The following is a 14,794-nucleotide window of genomic DNA, read 5'->3' on the forward strand; positions in this document are numbered from 1 at the left end:
GGCACCCTGTGTTCTGCGGGTGAGTGGCCAGCAGGGGCTGAGAGAGAGCACTGCGGTGGCTCACACCGCCCCCAGCGAGTGGTCACCTGCACTGGTCTCGGCTGAGACATCCTGGTGCCAGCGGCAGCTTCCCTGTTCCAGCCAGTTGGGCCCAGCAAGCCTGCCAGCACCCACCCCGTCTGCTTATGGGCCTGTGGGCCCTGCTTTTCACCTGCCAGGTCTAGGGTCCTTGGCACGGGCCTCTCCACCCACCAGCCTGGCCATTTCCCAGCCGTCTCCCTGCCTCCCCTCCCCGTTACGTCACAGTGTGTGCATTTTCTGCTTTTCTGTTTCTTCTGTTCAGATGCAAGCCCCACACCGGGACTTTGCATGTTTGCTTTTCATCCCACACCTGGACAGTGCCTGGCATGTAGCAGGGGCTCTGGAAATACTGGCAGGAGGGATATGTGCTGGGCGTGCTTATTTGTGTGTTTAAAACTGCAGACCTGACAAGAATACCCACTTCCCTGAAGATGGTAACTGGTCTAAAAATGAACACACATCTCAGGATGGGCCAGAGTCTTGATGTTAAAACATCTCTTCGCGCAGCTGGTTGTCATGACTACCACCACATGGAAGTGTTTGGGAGAACAAAGCTGTCAATCAGAGGCAAGAAGAAAGGACGCAGAGTGCTGAAGACATCTGAGCCTCACTGAAGTCCTTGAAATCCCTAGAGCAGTTGGAGGTTCTTCAAGTATCAGTCAAGCAAGGACATACCCCACAACCTTTCAAATAATTTCTCCTTCTGTTACTATAGTGAACTGGAGTTTCTGTCTCTTAAAACCAAAAATGTTGTGGCTGCTTAAACTAGGAGACCAGACAGACCCAGTCTGTCTCCTGACATGACAGTCTAGTTGGAGAAAACATTAATCAAATGATAAGCAAATCTGTGGTTTCAAGCTGTGAAGAACCATGAAGGAGTGTGACATAGACTTTAACACTTCACATAGATGGTCGGCATGCTATGAAAACAAACCTTAACGCATTGGCTGCGCAATCTGCACACCTTTTCAGGTTTGCAATCTGACCTGGAGTATGCTTTCAGAAACCTTTTCAGAGAGGGTTGGTCTCGATCCATTAGGCTCAAGAACCCGACGGCAATGTTTAAATCAAGCGCCAGCTGCCTGGGTGTAACTGACAAAGGGGAGGTTGGTCAGTGAGTAACTTTGCCTGACAGCCAGCTATGGGTTTTTCAAGGAATTATTAACAGTAAACTGGACTTTGGGCTAAAGGAGTGATGGTTGGCAATTAAAGCAAATAATTAAACGCTTACTCTACCTTTCCTGGAAGAAATACATGTATGCTAACTATATAGTCTGTTTAAGAAGAGAAATGTTAACTTTGCCAAAGAATTCAAGCTAACTGATGGGAAAGTAAAAGTAGAACTAGATAATCAACATTTTGCAATCCCACCCAACATCATCAATGGATAAAGGCATTAGGTAAAAGGACAATGGAGAGCAGAACAATGGAGAGACAGGCTGTTACCATCAGAACCAGTGATCAATCTTCACATCCTTACAAATGAGAAAAGCAGACACCATGTGCTGCACAATGGGAGGCAACGAGCAACATGGAGAACATAGTCCCCCCATGAAGTGTTCTTGCCAAAACAGGCAAAAGAATGAAAACAAGCCTGGAGACAGCTCTCATTTACTGAAAGAAAGGAATAGAAGAACAAATTAGACATCACCACAAAGGAAACAGAGAAATCTGAAGGAAAACATTCTAAGGAATGAACGCAGTTTCTGCATCAAGTCAGAAGGTAAAATGGAAGGAGCAAGAAGACTACTTCAGATTAAAAGAGATTTAAGGACAAGAACAACCAAATTACTATATGGAATTTGTCTGAGTCCTGATTCAATCGAAACCAACTGTCAAATGACCTTTAGTGACAACTGGAGAAGCCTGATTGTGGAGAGGCTATCACATAATATCAGGAATTCTGACAGATACGGTAGCAAGACTGTGATTATATTGTGTCTATATTTTAAGAGAAAGATATTGAAAGATGTATGAGTGGAACAACACCATGTGCAAAGTTTGCCTTTAAATACTTTATCAAAGGAAAACAAAGGAGGGGTAAATATTGCCAATAGGGCAAAATCTTGGTAGATGATGAAACTGGGTGACAGATTAATGGAGATTCACTGTTCTATCTCTCACGCATATTTGAAATTTCCAAAAGAATTTTTTTTTAGTTTTGTTCTTTGCAAAGAAAAAGTATCTTTCTTTCTTTTTTCAAGAAGCAGACTATTGAGAATCACTGTGAGACAAAACACATATTGCAATTAAGCAACTTAAAAGTCAGTCAAAAGAAAACAAGAGAAGCCAGCTTTCAGAAATATCTCACTCAATAACAAAATGTGTTTAAGAGCAGAATATTACAACTGGCAGTTATAAGTTTTCCAAATTTTTGCCAGGAAAAAGGAAACTCTTCATTAACAGATAAATAATAAAAGAATTATTTAGAACAGTGGAGATAGTGCATTCCTTGATTTTTAGAAGTTATGGTTTCTTAACAAAAACTTTTTAACTTTGTAAACTGGTCTCTGTAACATTTTATTCACCATTTCTTCAGAACAGTCAATCCAAGCTTAGATATTTGTTTATAAATGGTCTTTAAAAAAACAAAACAAAACAAAACTGCAGACCTGTTTGCCTCCCTTCCAGAGTCTTGTCTGAAGGTGTGGCTGTGGGTGGTGCTGGGAGGCTGGGCTCTGTTAGGTGCTGGCTCATGGTTACAGAGGTGGCTGGATCCCTGTCTCCAAGTGCCTCCCGAAGAGAAAGTGGCCGTCCCCTGGTGGGTCAAGAGTGGTGACACAGGACGCTTGGTACATCAGGTCCTGCCTGCAGGGCGTGGGCACAGGAAGCTGCTGGGGAGAGGCACCATCCTTCTGCGGCAGCCCTGACCTTGCCAGCCGAGAGGTGGCCCGAGCTAGAAGCTCTTGGCTGTCCTGGAAGCCCAGTTAGAGCAAGGCGGGTGGAATGATTCGGCCGTGATAAAAATGCGCATGGTCCAAAGTCAAGGCCTTTGTGATTTCTGCACCAATAAGCTATTTACGCTGGGAGGTGGATGCCTTTTTATGACCCCCAAAAGTTAAGGAAAGGTACCTGAGCCTCCTGAAAGTGCCGACCTGCCTGGTGAGAGCGAGTGCCCTTCCCAGCGTTCCCTGCCAGTAAACTGGTCCCGTAACATAGTGCCTGTGGTCAGCGTCTGTGTGCCCCTTCCAGGGTCCAGAGCCTGCAGCTGCACCATGAGCTGGACCTTGCCCACCTCTGTGCCAGCACGGATCCAAACAGTGGGCGAGCCCGCAGGCGGGCCTGGCAGCAGCGCCTCAACAGCCAGATACAGCAGATCACCCTGCAGCTGCTGGTCAGCATCCTCAGGTATGTGGGGCCATTTCTAGTGTCTGTGAAAGGTGCCCAGCCGACTCGCAGCTCCACAGTGGTGCAGCCCCCGAAGCTCAGGGAACCAGGAGGCGAGAGGCGCCCCCACCACCGCCAGTTCTTTCCTTGTGATGGTCGCCTATCGGCAGGTCACCAGGAGCCTGTACTTACTCAGACCCTGCCCAGGCCTCTCCTGCAGGTGACCCCTTGTGTGTGATGGTGCTGTGGAAGGCCAGGCGGTCCAGGGTGGGGGGTGGACAGACCATTTCGGGAATGAAGTCCACCCCCGGGGGAGCCGCTGGGCTGGGGCTCTCAGGATGCAGCCCGTCGGACAGATGTTTCTTTCTCCGGATTCCTGTGGTTTTCATTGTCTGCTGTCTGCTGTCTGCCGTGCGCTATCGGGAGCTTACATTCGTGCTAGAGTCGGTTAAGGAGCTAGTAAAGTGTGTTTATTTCAGTGACTGACTTGCTATTTCTGGCCTAAATACACAGTCATTTAAGGAACGTATGAGAATGTGTAACTTTGGTGAAGTTAGTCTTAGGAAGAAGCCTTCGGTCTGCCCCATCCCTCCCCGCTGCCTTCTCCCCGAGCCTGCGGGGAGGCACTGCAGGGACCCTCCACCTGCGAGCTTAGACCCTTGCTAGCTGACCTGATGGCACCATGACTATTCCAAGTCCCAGACTTTAGTGGCTGCATTCTTTTGGTGTATGTACTTACATAAAGCAAATAACTAGGAAAAAATGGAGTGTATTACACACAGGCTGTGTTATCTCTTCTCAAAACAGTGTAATTTGTGTGGATGTAAGTATGTTTTCCTTTTCTTTAAAAAAAAGCTCACCAACAAGTTTTTTTTTTTTTGGACACTTTACAAGCTTGGTGAATTCATTGAAAAGCAGAAAATATGGTTATAGATTATAAAACTTGATCTCCCTTCGATGCAATACTTTTTTCCTCCTGACCGAAGGAAAACAGTGATGTGTTACATACTGAACATGCCCTGTAAGGTTGCTGATTTGGATTTCAGACCATTAATCTAGATCTGGGAGACCACAGGTCGGCCGAAGTGCCCAGAGATTTACAGGTAAGTAAATGGGATGCAAAGAGGTGAAGTGGGCCGTGGGGGTCAGGCCGGCTGCCGAGCAGCACAGCCCTCGAGTGCAGCTGCCCCTTCACGTCAGCACCCTGGACTCTACATTTTATTTGTACAAGTGGTTGTTGATTATTGCATTTCCATTGGTGTAAAGAGCTGGAGGGCCTGGAGAGAAGACAACAGTGATGTTCCTTCTGGAAGAGCTGTGCTCGAAGTAACAAAACAGCCTGCCCCAAATGTGCCCAAACCGTGCCACTCGGGGTCAGAATGATCTGTCTGCAGAACAGGGCTCTGCAAAGTGCGTACTTCCCATCATTTGTCTGCTAATATGTTTTTATGTATTTCAACAGTAGGATGTCTTTCTCTTTGTCAGGGAAGTAAAGAATCACCTGAATTATGAACACAGAGTATTTAATAGTGAAGAGTTTCTCAAAACAAGAGCTCCAGGGGACCAGCTGTTCTATAAACAGGTAGGAGGCGTGTGGGGTTTGTGTGTGTGTGTTCTGTCCTTTATGCTTCTCTGTATTTAAACCATGGAGTATTCTCGGCATCTGTCAATGTCTCATTAAGTGTATTAGCTTTCCAAAGTCTGTTTCAGTGTGGCTCCTTCTGATCCCTTGGCCATCTCTCATTTTTTAATCAGCTTTTTAGAGTGTGATTTTCACACAGTAAAATGCACGCATTGTAAATATAGAGTGCTGTCAGTTTTGATAACTGTTTGTGCCCGGGTAACCACCTCGTCTGGATCTAGAACCTGCCATCACCCCAAGCAGCTGGCGTGCCCTCCCGTCGCCGGGGCTGTCTGCCCTGCTGGCCTGTGCTGGCACTCTGCTCCTTTTCTTGGCCAGTCGCCTCCAGGGTTGGGAGGTGGCACCCTTGTTTCTGTCCCTGTGACGGATGCTCCGGGGGTGTGTGTGTGTGGGGTTTCAGTTCTTGTCCATGAGCGTCGGCGTTCCAGGACTTTGTTTTGGCAGGTGACTCAGCCACATGCAGGGCTCGGTCGGTGGGGCTGTTCTCACGCTTCCTGGTGGGCGACAGCAGCCTTTTCTTGAGGCTGGCTTGGCCTCCCACTGTGTGACAGTGACCCTGGGCTGCAGGCGACTCCACGTGGGCTGTGCCGGGCTCACCCATCTCCCGGCAGTCGGGGAGCTCCTCGTTCGTCTCTGCCTGCTCTGTGTGCTTTCACCACATGTGCCTCAGCTCAGCAGGAGCGTGAGCGCCCTGTGCAGACTTCCAGAACTCTGCAGGAGGCCCTCCCTCTGGAACCCTGCCCGTGACTCCCGGCGGCCCGGGCCTGAGAGCTCTGGGCTGTGTCCTCGCCCGGGGTCTCCTCCCCACCCCGGATCCCGCCTGCAGGCAGAGCTGGGCCGCCTCGTCCAGGGGCGGTCTCCCCTAGCCTCCCTGTAGGCTATGTAGGGGAAGGGCCTGGGGACCCATCTGAGCCGTCCTGGCCACGTGGTAGTGCGAGTCCCCTAATGCAGGTGTAAAGTGGAGCAGCCACTGGCTTCTCGCCTGTCTGTGTCACCGCCTCTGTGGCGTCCTCCCACATTTCCGGTTTGCCTTCCCCCGCTCCTGCGGACCCAGGCAGGTGCCTGTGCCTGTGAATGGCCATCAGCACTGTGAGTGGTGCCTGTCAGGTGTCGTCAGCATGCACCCCACCCCAAGGAGGCCCAGCAGAGGAGCCCCAGGATTCCAGGCTGCGGGGTGGGGACACCAGGTCAGAGAAATGTCCGGAACACAGCTCTGGCCTGCTGAATGATGTGCCAGGCCTGCCTGGGCTCCTGGGTCGCCTCCTCCCTCTGGTTGGCTCTGTGACCTGCCTCCCGTGATGCCCACAGTGTTCCCACGCCTGGCCCCCCTCTCCTGCTGGGCTGCTCCCCACACACAGGAATCACGAAGGAAACAGGCTGGCCGTCAGGAGTTCACTTTTTGAAATGAGAAGCCAGCAGCCGAGGGTATCAGAGAAGCCGGGCTGCCCAGCAGCAGTCGGTAGCAGACAGAATGTGTGGCCTCGAGGACTGAGGTCCCCAGAGGCGAAAGAGTCCGTGACGAAACTCAGATCACTGCTGCCGCTGTTGTGAGGGGGAAGGTGGTTTGGGCTTTTGAATTTTCTGTGATTTTCAAAGTGCAAAGAGTGGCCTACTTCTTCTGATTGGCTGGTGAGGAACTGGAGGAGGGTCTTGGTGGCTTACGAGGAATCAGAAAGCTACCTGTGTGTAGGAGCTTCTGTCCTGAGGCCAGTGTTGGTGAGAGGCTTTGAGGTCCTGCTGCAGCTCTGCAGGAGCCCTGCAGCCAGGGGAACGCGCCCATCGTGGTGACCTGCCTCTGTCGTCTGTTCCAGGTTTTGGGCACCTACATGTTTCACTCTTTTCTCAAAGCCCGGCTCAGCAGAAGGATGGACGCCTTCGCTCAGGCGGACCTTAACATGCAGGCAGAGGAGGACAGGTACTCTGGTCGCTGCTTTTCGGACGCACCAATCCTTGGGGCCCCACGTGCTCCCGGGAGCATAGTTTTATTTGGGGGGAAAAGCTCCCTGTTTAGAAATCTCTGAGTGGGCCCCTCCGTGTCCTTCTGCTTGGGGTGCTCTGGATGCTCGCCAGGCCGCAGGCCCCGGGGCTAGGCTGCCCTCTCTCTGCCACGTGTTCTCCTGTCCTCGAGGCCTCTTCCTGCCCACCTCCTCTGGGGTGCTTTTCCTGACACTCCTCACACGGCCTTTATGCCGTGGTTTCTTCTGGGGGCACAGACTGTCTCCTTCAGCCTCCAGCTACACGTGGGGACACTCGGACATGCCCTGTCATCCATGTGTGCACGAGAACATCGGATGCCAGTCACATCAGGGATGATGCCCACTCGAGGCTCACTCTCCAATCATTATTGTATCTGTAAGATAAAGCCTTGGTTTCTCTTCTCACACCAGAATAAATGGGATACCCATAAGTCCAAGAAGACCAACCACTGAGAAAATGGTCTCGCGAAAACCTTCGCCCTTGCAAGTCGCCCACAGGCGCATGGTGGTCAGCATGCCCAACCTGCAGGGCATCACGGTGCCCGACCTGCTGCCCAGGAACTTGTCACTTCGGGAAGTAGACACTGTGGAGTACGGGAGCAGCATAGTTGGTAAAATCACCTGTTACTCTGCTGTTTCCCCCCCAGAACTTGGTTCTAATGTTGCAAGTCATTGAAAGAAACCATATCCCTAGAAAGGACTGGGTTTTTTTAGCAGTTTAATAATTTGAAATATTTTTAGAATATTTATTTTGCAAACTGTCCGTTATAGAAAATTGTTTCTTATCCGTGTTTTCCATCGTCCCATCTCACCACTAAAGACAATAGCTTTACAGGTTTGGTGTCCTTCACCTGTACATATGTGTGTGTGTGTGTGTACACGTATGTATCTATGTGCTTACATACAATACCTGTGTCCAGATACCACCGTCTAATGGGATACGCTGACTCTGAGGCCCCCAGTGAGTGCAAGCTCTTTCTAGGTCCTGGGGGCAAAGGAGCCCAGGAGCTGACATTGCTGGGATGAAGGGAGGTGATAGACATGGCACCTGGGGTCATTCAGGGTCTTGGCAGGAAGGCAGCAGCGTCCGGGGTGGCGATGGGGCTCTGGGTGTTGATGCGACATGTCAGCAGAGGAGCAGGTGAATCAGGTGAACACTGAGGCTGCGCGCTGGGGCAGGCGTGTTCCAGGCGGGGCTGGCGAGAGCCCCTCCTGTGTTGAGAGGTGCGGCTGACCTGTGACATGTTGGCTTGGAGCTCCTCAGCACAGAAATGGCTCTAAAACACGCCTCGATGTGTGTTGCTCATGTCTCATTTCCATGGGAGCCACAGCAAAGCACATCACATGTGACATCAGTTATTTATATTCAGGGCCCTTCACCCTGCAGTTCCTGACCCTGGGGTGGGAGAAGTGGTGGGGAGACATGGGCCCCCTGTGGCTGCTGACCGGTGCCTCCTGCCGAATGCAGGGACAGCTGGAGGCCGAATGAGCAGCGCACCGTGCTGGCCCTGGGAAGGGCCCTGGGTTTAAACAAAGGCCTGAAGACGGGAAACATCCTGGAGGCCGTTGCTGGGTCCAAGTCCCCTGCACAGCCACTTTATGGCTGTGTGACCCTGGGCGGGTTGCGTCACCCCTCTGAGCTCACTGCTTTTCTGTAAAACCCAGGGATGCCCCCTCCTCTCATTGTTCACTATGGTGGGCATGCCTTCTGCTCTCTGCCCTCTGAGCCTCCCCCTGGAGCCCCCCTGCCCCTCCCAGGACCCTCCCGCCCCATCCAGGCTTCCTGGCTGAGACCCCACCTGCCAGGATGAACTGCGACCTGCAGGCCTGGCCTGTGGTCTCCTGGCTTCCCGAGAGGCCCTCAGGTGGTATTTGGTGAAGGGATTGATGGGACACACCTGGCTGAGGTTTGGCTCTGGCACTTGATAGCTGTGTGCCTGGACAAGCAGAAGCCTCAGTTTGCACGTCTGTACGATGGGAGTGACAACAGCGCCCACCTCGCAGAGATGCTGTTCGATGTAAATGATGGGTAAACGAGCCAGTGACTGCGTAGACTCAGCCGTGCCTACCGAGACTCCCTGGCTTAGGTTAATAGCTTAGTGCTCCGTAAAGACTCACAACCAAATGTTTCAAGTTAGCATGAATAGTTTTAGGAAGTAAACTTAATCAGCATTCTCCGGGAGCCATGGAAGCGAAGTGAGGCCCCCGTTCAGCTGGAGGCCTGGTGCTTTCTGGGGGAGGTGCTCAGGTTCTCCCTGTGCGGTGCACCCAAGGCACAGAAACGTTGAGCGGGACGCGTTGATGGTGGGGGACCCGTGTTTATTTTTAGGTCTGTGCTGCTGATATGCTTTCCTTGCCTTAACTCCTCAGACCCTAGTGTGACCCGTCAAGCGACGTACACCTTCAAGATCCCGGAGGTGCACTTTCCCCTGGTGAGCCAGTGCGTGCAGGCCTACTACGCCGACTGCATCTCCCTGCTCAGCAAAGCCATGAGCTTCCTGGCGCCCGATAACTCGGTGCTCCTGGCGAGGTACTTCTACCTGCGCGGCTTCATCCACCTGATGGAGGGGCAGCTGCTGGAAGCCCTCCTGGATTTCCAGAGTCTGTACAAAACCGACATAAGGATCTTCCCTGCCGATCTCGTGAGGAGGACCGTGGGGTCCCTGTCGGCCCCCCAGCGCGCCCAGGCCGAGCAGAAACCCGAGCTGAGGCGGCTCATCAGCGAGGTCACGGACAAGCCAGGGGAGGCGCCCAAGGCCGACGACCGCGTGAAGAACTTTGAGCTCCCAAAGACGCACATGCGGCTGGACGACTTTGTGAAGAGGGTTCAGGAATCGGGCATCGTGAAGGACGCCCGCACCATAAACCGGCTGTTTGAGGCACTGACCGTGGGTAAGAGGCAGGCGCCGGGGTCGCGTGACTTACACGCCTAAGGACAAGTCAGCCAGCGGTCTGGGGAGGTGGGTGAGTGAGGGCTGCCCACCTCTCTGGGCGTCTGCAGGAACTGGAGCGGGCGCCCAACCCCAGGTCAGCCTTGCGAACCGTGTGGATGCCCGCCCTGGCTGCCCCCCCACAAACCATGCTCTCTGGGGCCAGGAGACCAGGAAGCTGCCGCAGGGCCTCCCCTGTCCGCTGGGCTCTGTCCCTGTGATCTCTTCCCCTGTGCGCAGGGCTGTGGCTTCTGTTGGATGCTTCAGACACCGCCTCGCCCTAACACAGGCTGGAGGGGTCGTGCTGGAGTGTGGGTGGCAGGGTGCCAAGTGAGCAGTTGGCATTTTTGTGCAGAATTGGAGACAAATGGAGAATGGGTGTTGTGGATGTGTGCAGTGGCCACAGGTGCGTGTGGGTGGCCGTGGGTGTGCACGGTAGCCTCTCGGGTTTGCACTGCTCAGTTCTGCAGCAGCCTGGGGGTGCCGTGTCCACAGCCAGCTGGAGTGCAGTGGCGCAGTTTCCCTGCAGGGGTGTCCCTGCTCTCTGCCCTCCACTACCGGGGCTTTCTGGCAACCTTCAGCCGCCTCATGTCCAAGGCCCTGCACGTCTGTGTGAGGGTGCTGTCCCGGCTCTGCTGACATGCTTTGCTCTGTGTGGCTTCAGCGATTCTGCCAGGGCCCGGGACCAGGAGGGTTTGTCCGGAGTGGCAGAGGGGACAGGACACTTGGGTCAGCCCTCGACTGCAGCGTCTGGGGAGTAACGGGTGTGTGCCTCTCCCTGTAGACCTTTCCTTGTGTGGTGGTCCAGTGAGAACTGAGGTGGCAAATGCTTTCATGGGAGCACGGTCACCCAGAACCACCAAGAAGTCAGGCTCAAAGCTGGGCAGATGGCTACGTTGAGTGGCATTTCCGCCAACAGCTGTGTGAGGTCAGGTGCACAACCTGCGCCCTCTCTGGTGCTGGCTGCCCAGCTCGGGGGACCCAGGCCCTGTCCACCAGGGTGTACACCTGTGCTGCTTCAGTGACTGATTACACAGGTACATATGGATATCTCACATTGTGTTTCTGTTTGGACCCAGTGACTTTAAAGCTTTAAGCAAATATGCAGTCATCGTAAACTGACTAGGAAATAAACTGACTAGGAAGTACAGATGAGTGACGCTAAAGAACTATCCCAGAGGCCTGCCACCAGCTGGAGACTTCTGCCGTGGCGCTGCAAGGGGTGTGTGCGTGGCTTGGGAGCCACCTGGTCAGAATAACAACTTTCTCAGGGAAGGCTGCCCAGGTGTTTCCTCGGGTCCTGAAGGATGGGCAGTTTCCTGGCCTGAGCGCTGTGGTCTGGTGTGGGCGGAGCCATGCAACCCGGCCTGTTTCAGGACACGCTTGGTGTGCCTGGAATGTGGGGATGTGCAGGCGAAGGTGGGTCCCGGAGGAATGTGGGGCCTGGTGTAGAGCAGGAGCCTGCAATCCCTGAACAAGGGAGAAAGAGCCCACACTGTGTCTTAGAAAGGTCACCAGGCAAGCAGGCTGCGAGTAGGGGTGGCCCTGAAGGTAGGGCCATTTAGGGCTGTCTTCCTGTGCAGGATGGAGGGCAGAGAGAGGACAGATGGATGCAGGATGTGGAGCAGCAGAGCAGGGCCAAGGCAGGAGCAGGTACAGGGGAACACTGGGGTACAGGGGAACACTGGGGTGGGAAAGGGCTGACTGGCTGGCAGGTGCATGCAGGTGGGGGCCCCACCTCTGTTCACAGATAAGGAAGCGGGGCTACCGCTTTGCCTGAAGTCACGTCAGTCACCTGAGCAGAGCTGGGTCTCGCACCTGGTGTCTGTGCACCTCTGGAGCCCACAAATATCGGCTGTTTGGGAAGGTTACTGCTTCAGTTAAGGTCTTCTTGGTTACAAATAATAAAGGAATTTGCTCATGTAACCAAAGAATACTGATAGCTGGCTTCAGGCGAGTCTTGGCCCAGTGGTAAGCGTCCCCAAGCATCGCCCAAGGACTGGCTCCCCTCGTGGCCCCAGGAGGCTGCCACCAGGAAGAAGCGCCCTTGTCCGACGCTCCCACCTGCATTCTAAGCCGGTGTGACGACCTGGCGTAGGTCACACAGCCATCCGAATCCCAGAGCCCGGCTGGAGAGGGCAGACGGGCCCTGCCCAGATCAGGCGCCGGGCTGGCCAGTGCCTCTCCGGCTCTCCCACCCGGGGAGTGTGTGCTGGCGCCACCTGCTGCCTCCGTCGGGCAGCGCGCGGCCCCTCCCGGTAGCGCGAGCTCCGACTCCGCTGTGAATGTGGCTGTGAGGGATCTCTTTTTTCTTTGTGACTCTAAGGACAACAGAAACAAATCGACCCGGAGACATTCAGAGAGTTCTACAACTGCTGGAAGGAGGCAGAAGCGGAGGCCCAAGAGGTCAGCCTGCCTTCGTCGGTGGTGGAACACCTGGATAAAAATGAGTGTGTCTATAAGCTGTCGAGCTCTGTCAAGACGAACCGTGGCGTGGGCAAGATCGCTCTGACCCAGAAGCGCCTGTTCCTCCTCACCGAAGGGAGACCTGGATACGTGGAGATTTCCACCTTCAGAAACATAGAGGTGAGAGGCTCACGGCCACCTGGCACACCTTGTTCGCTTCGCAACAGCGTCAGACACCTGTTCTTCTCTAAAGGTGGTCCCTTCCCCACGGAGGAAATCTGCCCTGTCGCTGTGACTCATCTTAAGCCTTATGTTCAAGAGGCGTGTTAGTGGCGTCTAGACTGAATGAGGAAAGGAGAGGCCGTGAGGCTGGGGGGGCCCCGTGGGAGTTGGGCTGCCGGATCCCGCCGCGGGCTGCTCAGCTTGCCCCCCCCACCTGCGTAGCTGCTGACAGCGTGAACCTCTGGTCTGCCAGGAAGGCCTGCAGCTCTGACTCCATTTGATGTTTCTGAGACCAGAGTCACATGGAGACCCCCGTGGCCCCGTTCCTCTCCTCCCACCTGGGACACGGCTCAGCTTTGGGTCACCCAGGGTCTTCCCGTGTCCTGCTGGGACCCTCCACCTCCACCCTGCTGCACCCCGACCTGCCCCAGCTCTGGGCCCGGCACCAGGGGCTCTGTCTGGGCTCCCGGGGACAGCGTCCCATCCCTCAGGGCCTACCCTCATGGAGGGCGCTGGCCGCGTGCCCTCGCAGCCCCGAGCCTGATCTGCCCGTGGCTCATGAGGATGGACAGCGGAGGCCGGGTCCTTCGCTGCGGCCTTGCCTCGCGAACCTGTGCCCTTCGGGGTGTCACTGCGGTGACCTTCGTCTTTCTCTGCCTCTTCCAGGAAGTCAGAAGCACCACAGTAGCTTTTCTGCTCCTGAGAATACCCACCTTAAAAATCAAAGTGGCGTCCAAGAAAGAAACCTTTGAAGCTAATCTAAAAACGGAGTGTGACCTGTGGCACCTGCTGGTGAAGGAGATGTGGGCCGGACGGAAGCTGGCCGATGACCACAAGGTGGGGCCTGGGGCTGCCCTTCCTTCTCGCCCAAAGCTCGTCTCGCCGCACACCTGCCCCTGTAGTGATGCTCAGCCCTTGGTGCTCAGGGGACTCGGGGGTCCTGGGAGCAGAATGAGTGGAAGTAGATGGGGTCTGCCTGTGGGCGTTTGGGGAGGCCGTGGTGAGCAAGCCAGCAGGGCCATGTTGGGGGGTGAGGGGGTGGCCACCATGTCCCCGGCAGGGCGGTGGGGGGGGCCGAGAGGGGGGCTGCTCTGCCCTCTCCGTTCTGGTGGCATGCCACAGTGGACGGGTGGTGGCCGGGCCCTGCCAGTGTGCGTGGCTGTCCAGACAAACCCCGCTGTGGCTCTCCACTCCACCACTTCACGGGATGAGTGTGTTGGCAAGTGGTATGTCAGATTCCTTCGGCGGGTTTACGTTTATAACCTAGGGGCTTCTGTACCTTCAAGTACTTTGGGTCAAGCTAAGATTCAGACGTGAAGGACACCATGGGCAGTCAGAAAGTGGTCAGGGTGGGGGGCGTAGTGCGGGGTATCTGAGTGGCAGGTGAGGCAGGGGGCCCTGTAACAGGACTCTCACCATTAGAGGTACTGCCCATGGGACCTCCGGAGGGTGTGGGAGGAGCACCCCCGACGGTGGCAGACGTTAGGCCAGCCTGCCTGGCGGCAGGACAGCTCCCCTGGGGGCGGGAATCCCGCTGCGGGAGGGGCCCCAGGTGTGGGCACTGACTGAGCGCGGTTGCTGTTGGGAGGGGGAGGGGTGCCGGGTCCTTCCTGATGCTCTGGCATTCTGTGACCTCTGGACTAGCCGTCTGGTCTTGTGCGCCCTGCTTTATTTAGCACAACCCTGCCTGCAGACCGCCCCGTACGGGAGGCTTTGTCGCCCACATCTGCGCCCACTAGTTACACAGGTCCGCAGCTGCCTTCAAGCTGCGTGGTCGCAGTGAAGGTCATATGGCCCACAGAGCCTCTAGTACTTACTACCCGGCCCTTTACAAAAATGTTTGCTGACCTCTGGCTTAAATGACAACATTTATCATAACCGAGAAAAATGATGATGACATCAAATCTAAACTTTTCCTAGTGCTTTGGAAAAACATGCATCTTTTAAAATATTGTTAAAAAAATAAAAATGAGAAAAGCAGTGTTTGACGTATCGTAATAGAGGCTGACAGTAAAGTGAGTTCAGTGACTGGTCTTGTTAAAGTGGAACTTGTCTCTCCGGCAGGACCCTCAGTATGTCCAGCAGGCGCTGACCCACGTCTTGTTGATGGACGCCGTCGTCGGCACACTGCAGTCACCTGGTGCCATTTATGCTGCTTCCAAATTATCATATTTTGATAAGATGAAGACTGAAAGTAAGATAAGCACCTA

The 14,794-nt window shown here is 54.4% G+C and overlaps 1 protein-coding gene across 3 annotated transcripts in view; it reads left to right on the forward strand.

Moving 5' to 3' along the window:
* Positions 1 to 14,794, forward strand: part of DENND3 (DENN domain containing 3) — a 55,092-nt gene that overhangs the window by 23,428 nt on the left and 16,870 nt on the right. For all 3 annotated transcript variants that reach the window (XM_036922823.2, XM_057497664.1, XM_036922834.2), the window contains exons 9-16: positions 3,274 to 3,429; positions 4,894 to 4,990; positions 6,862 to 6,965; positions 7,438 to 7,637; positions 9,397 to 9,918; positions 12,283 to 12,542; positions 13,251 to 13,421; positions 14,649 to 14,778. In XM_036922823.2, the coding sequence (XP_036778718.2) occupies positions 3,274 to 3,429; positions 4,894 to 4,990; positions 6,862 to 6,965; positions 7,438 to 7,637; positions 9,397 to 9,918; positions 12,283 to 12,542; positions 13,251 to 13,421; positions 14,649 to 14,778 (1,640 nt within the window). The remainder of the gene's footprint in view (positions 1 to 3,273; positions 3,430 to 4,893; positions 4,991 to 6,861; positions 6,966 to 7,437; positions 7,638 to 9,396; positions 9,919 to 12,282; positions 12,543 to 13,250; positions 13,422 to 14,648; positions 14,779 to 14,794) is intronic.

Source organism: Manis pentadactyla, chromosome 3 (assembly GCF_030020395.1).
Source record: "Manis pentadactyla isolate mManPen7 chromosome 3, mManPen7.hap1, whole genome shotgun sequence".
Lineage (NCBI taxonomy): Eukaryota > Metazoa > Chordata > Mammalia > Pholidota > Manidae > Manis > Manis pentadactyla.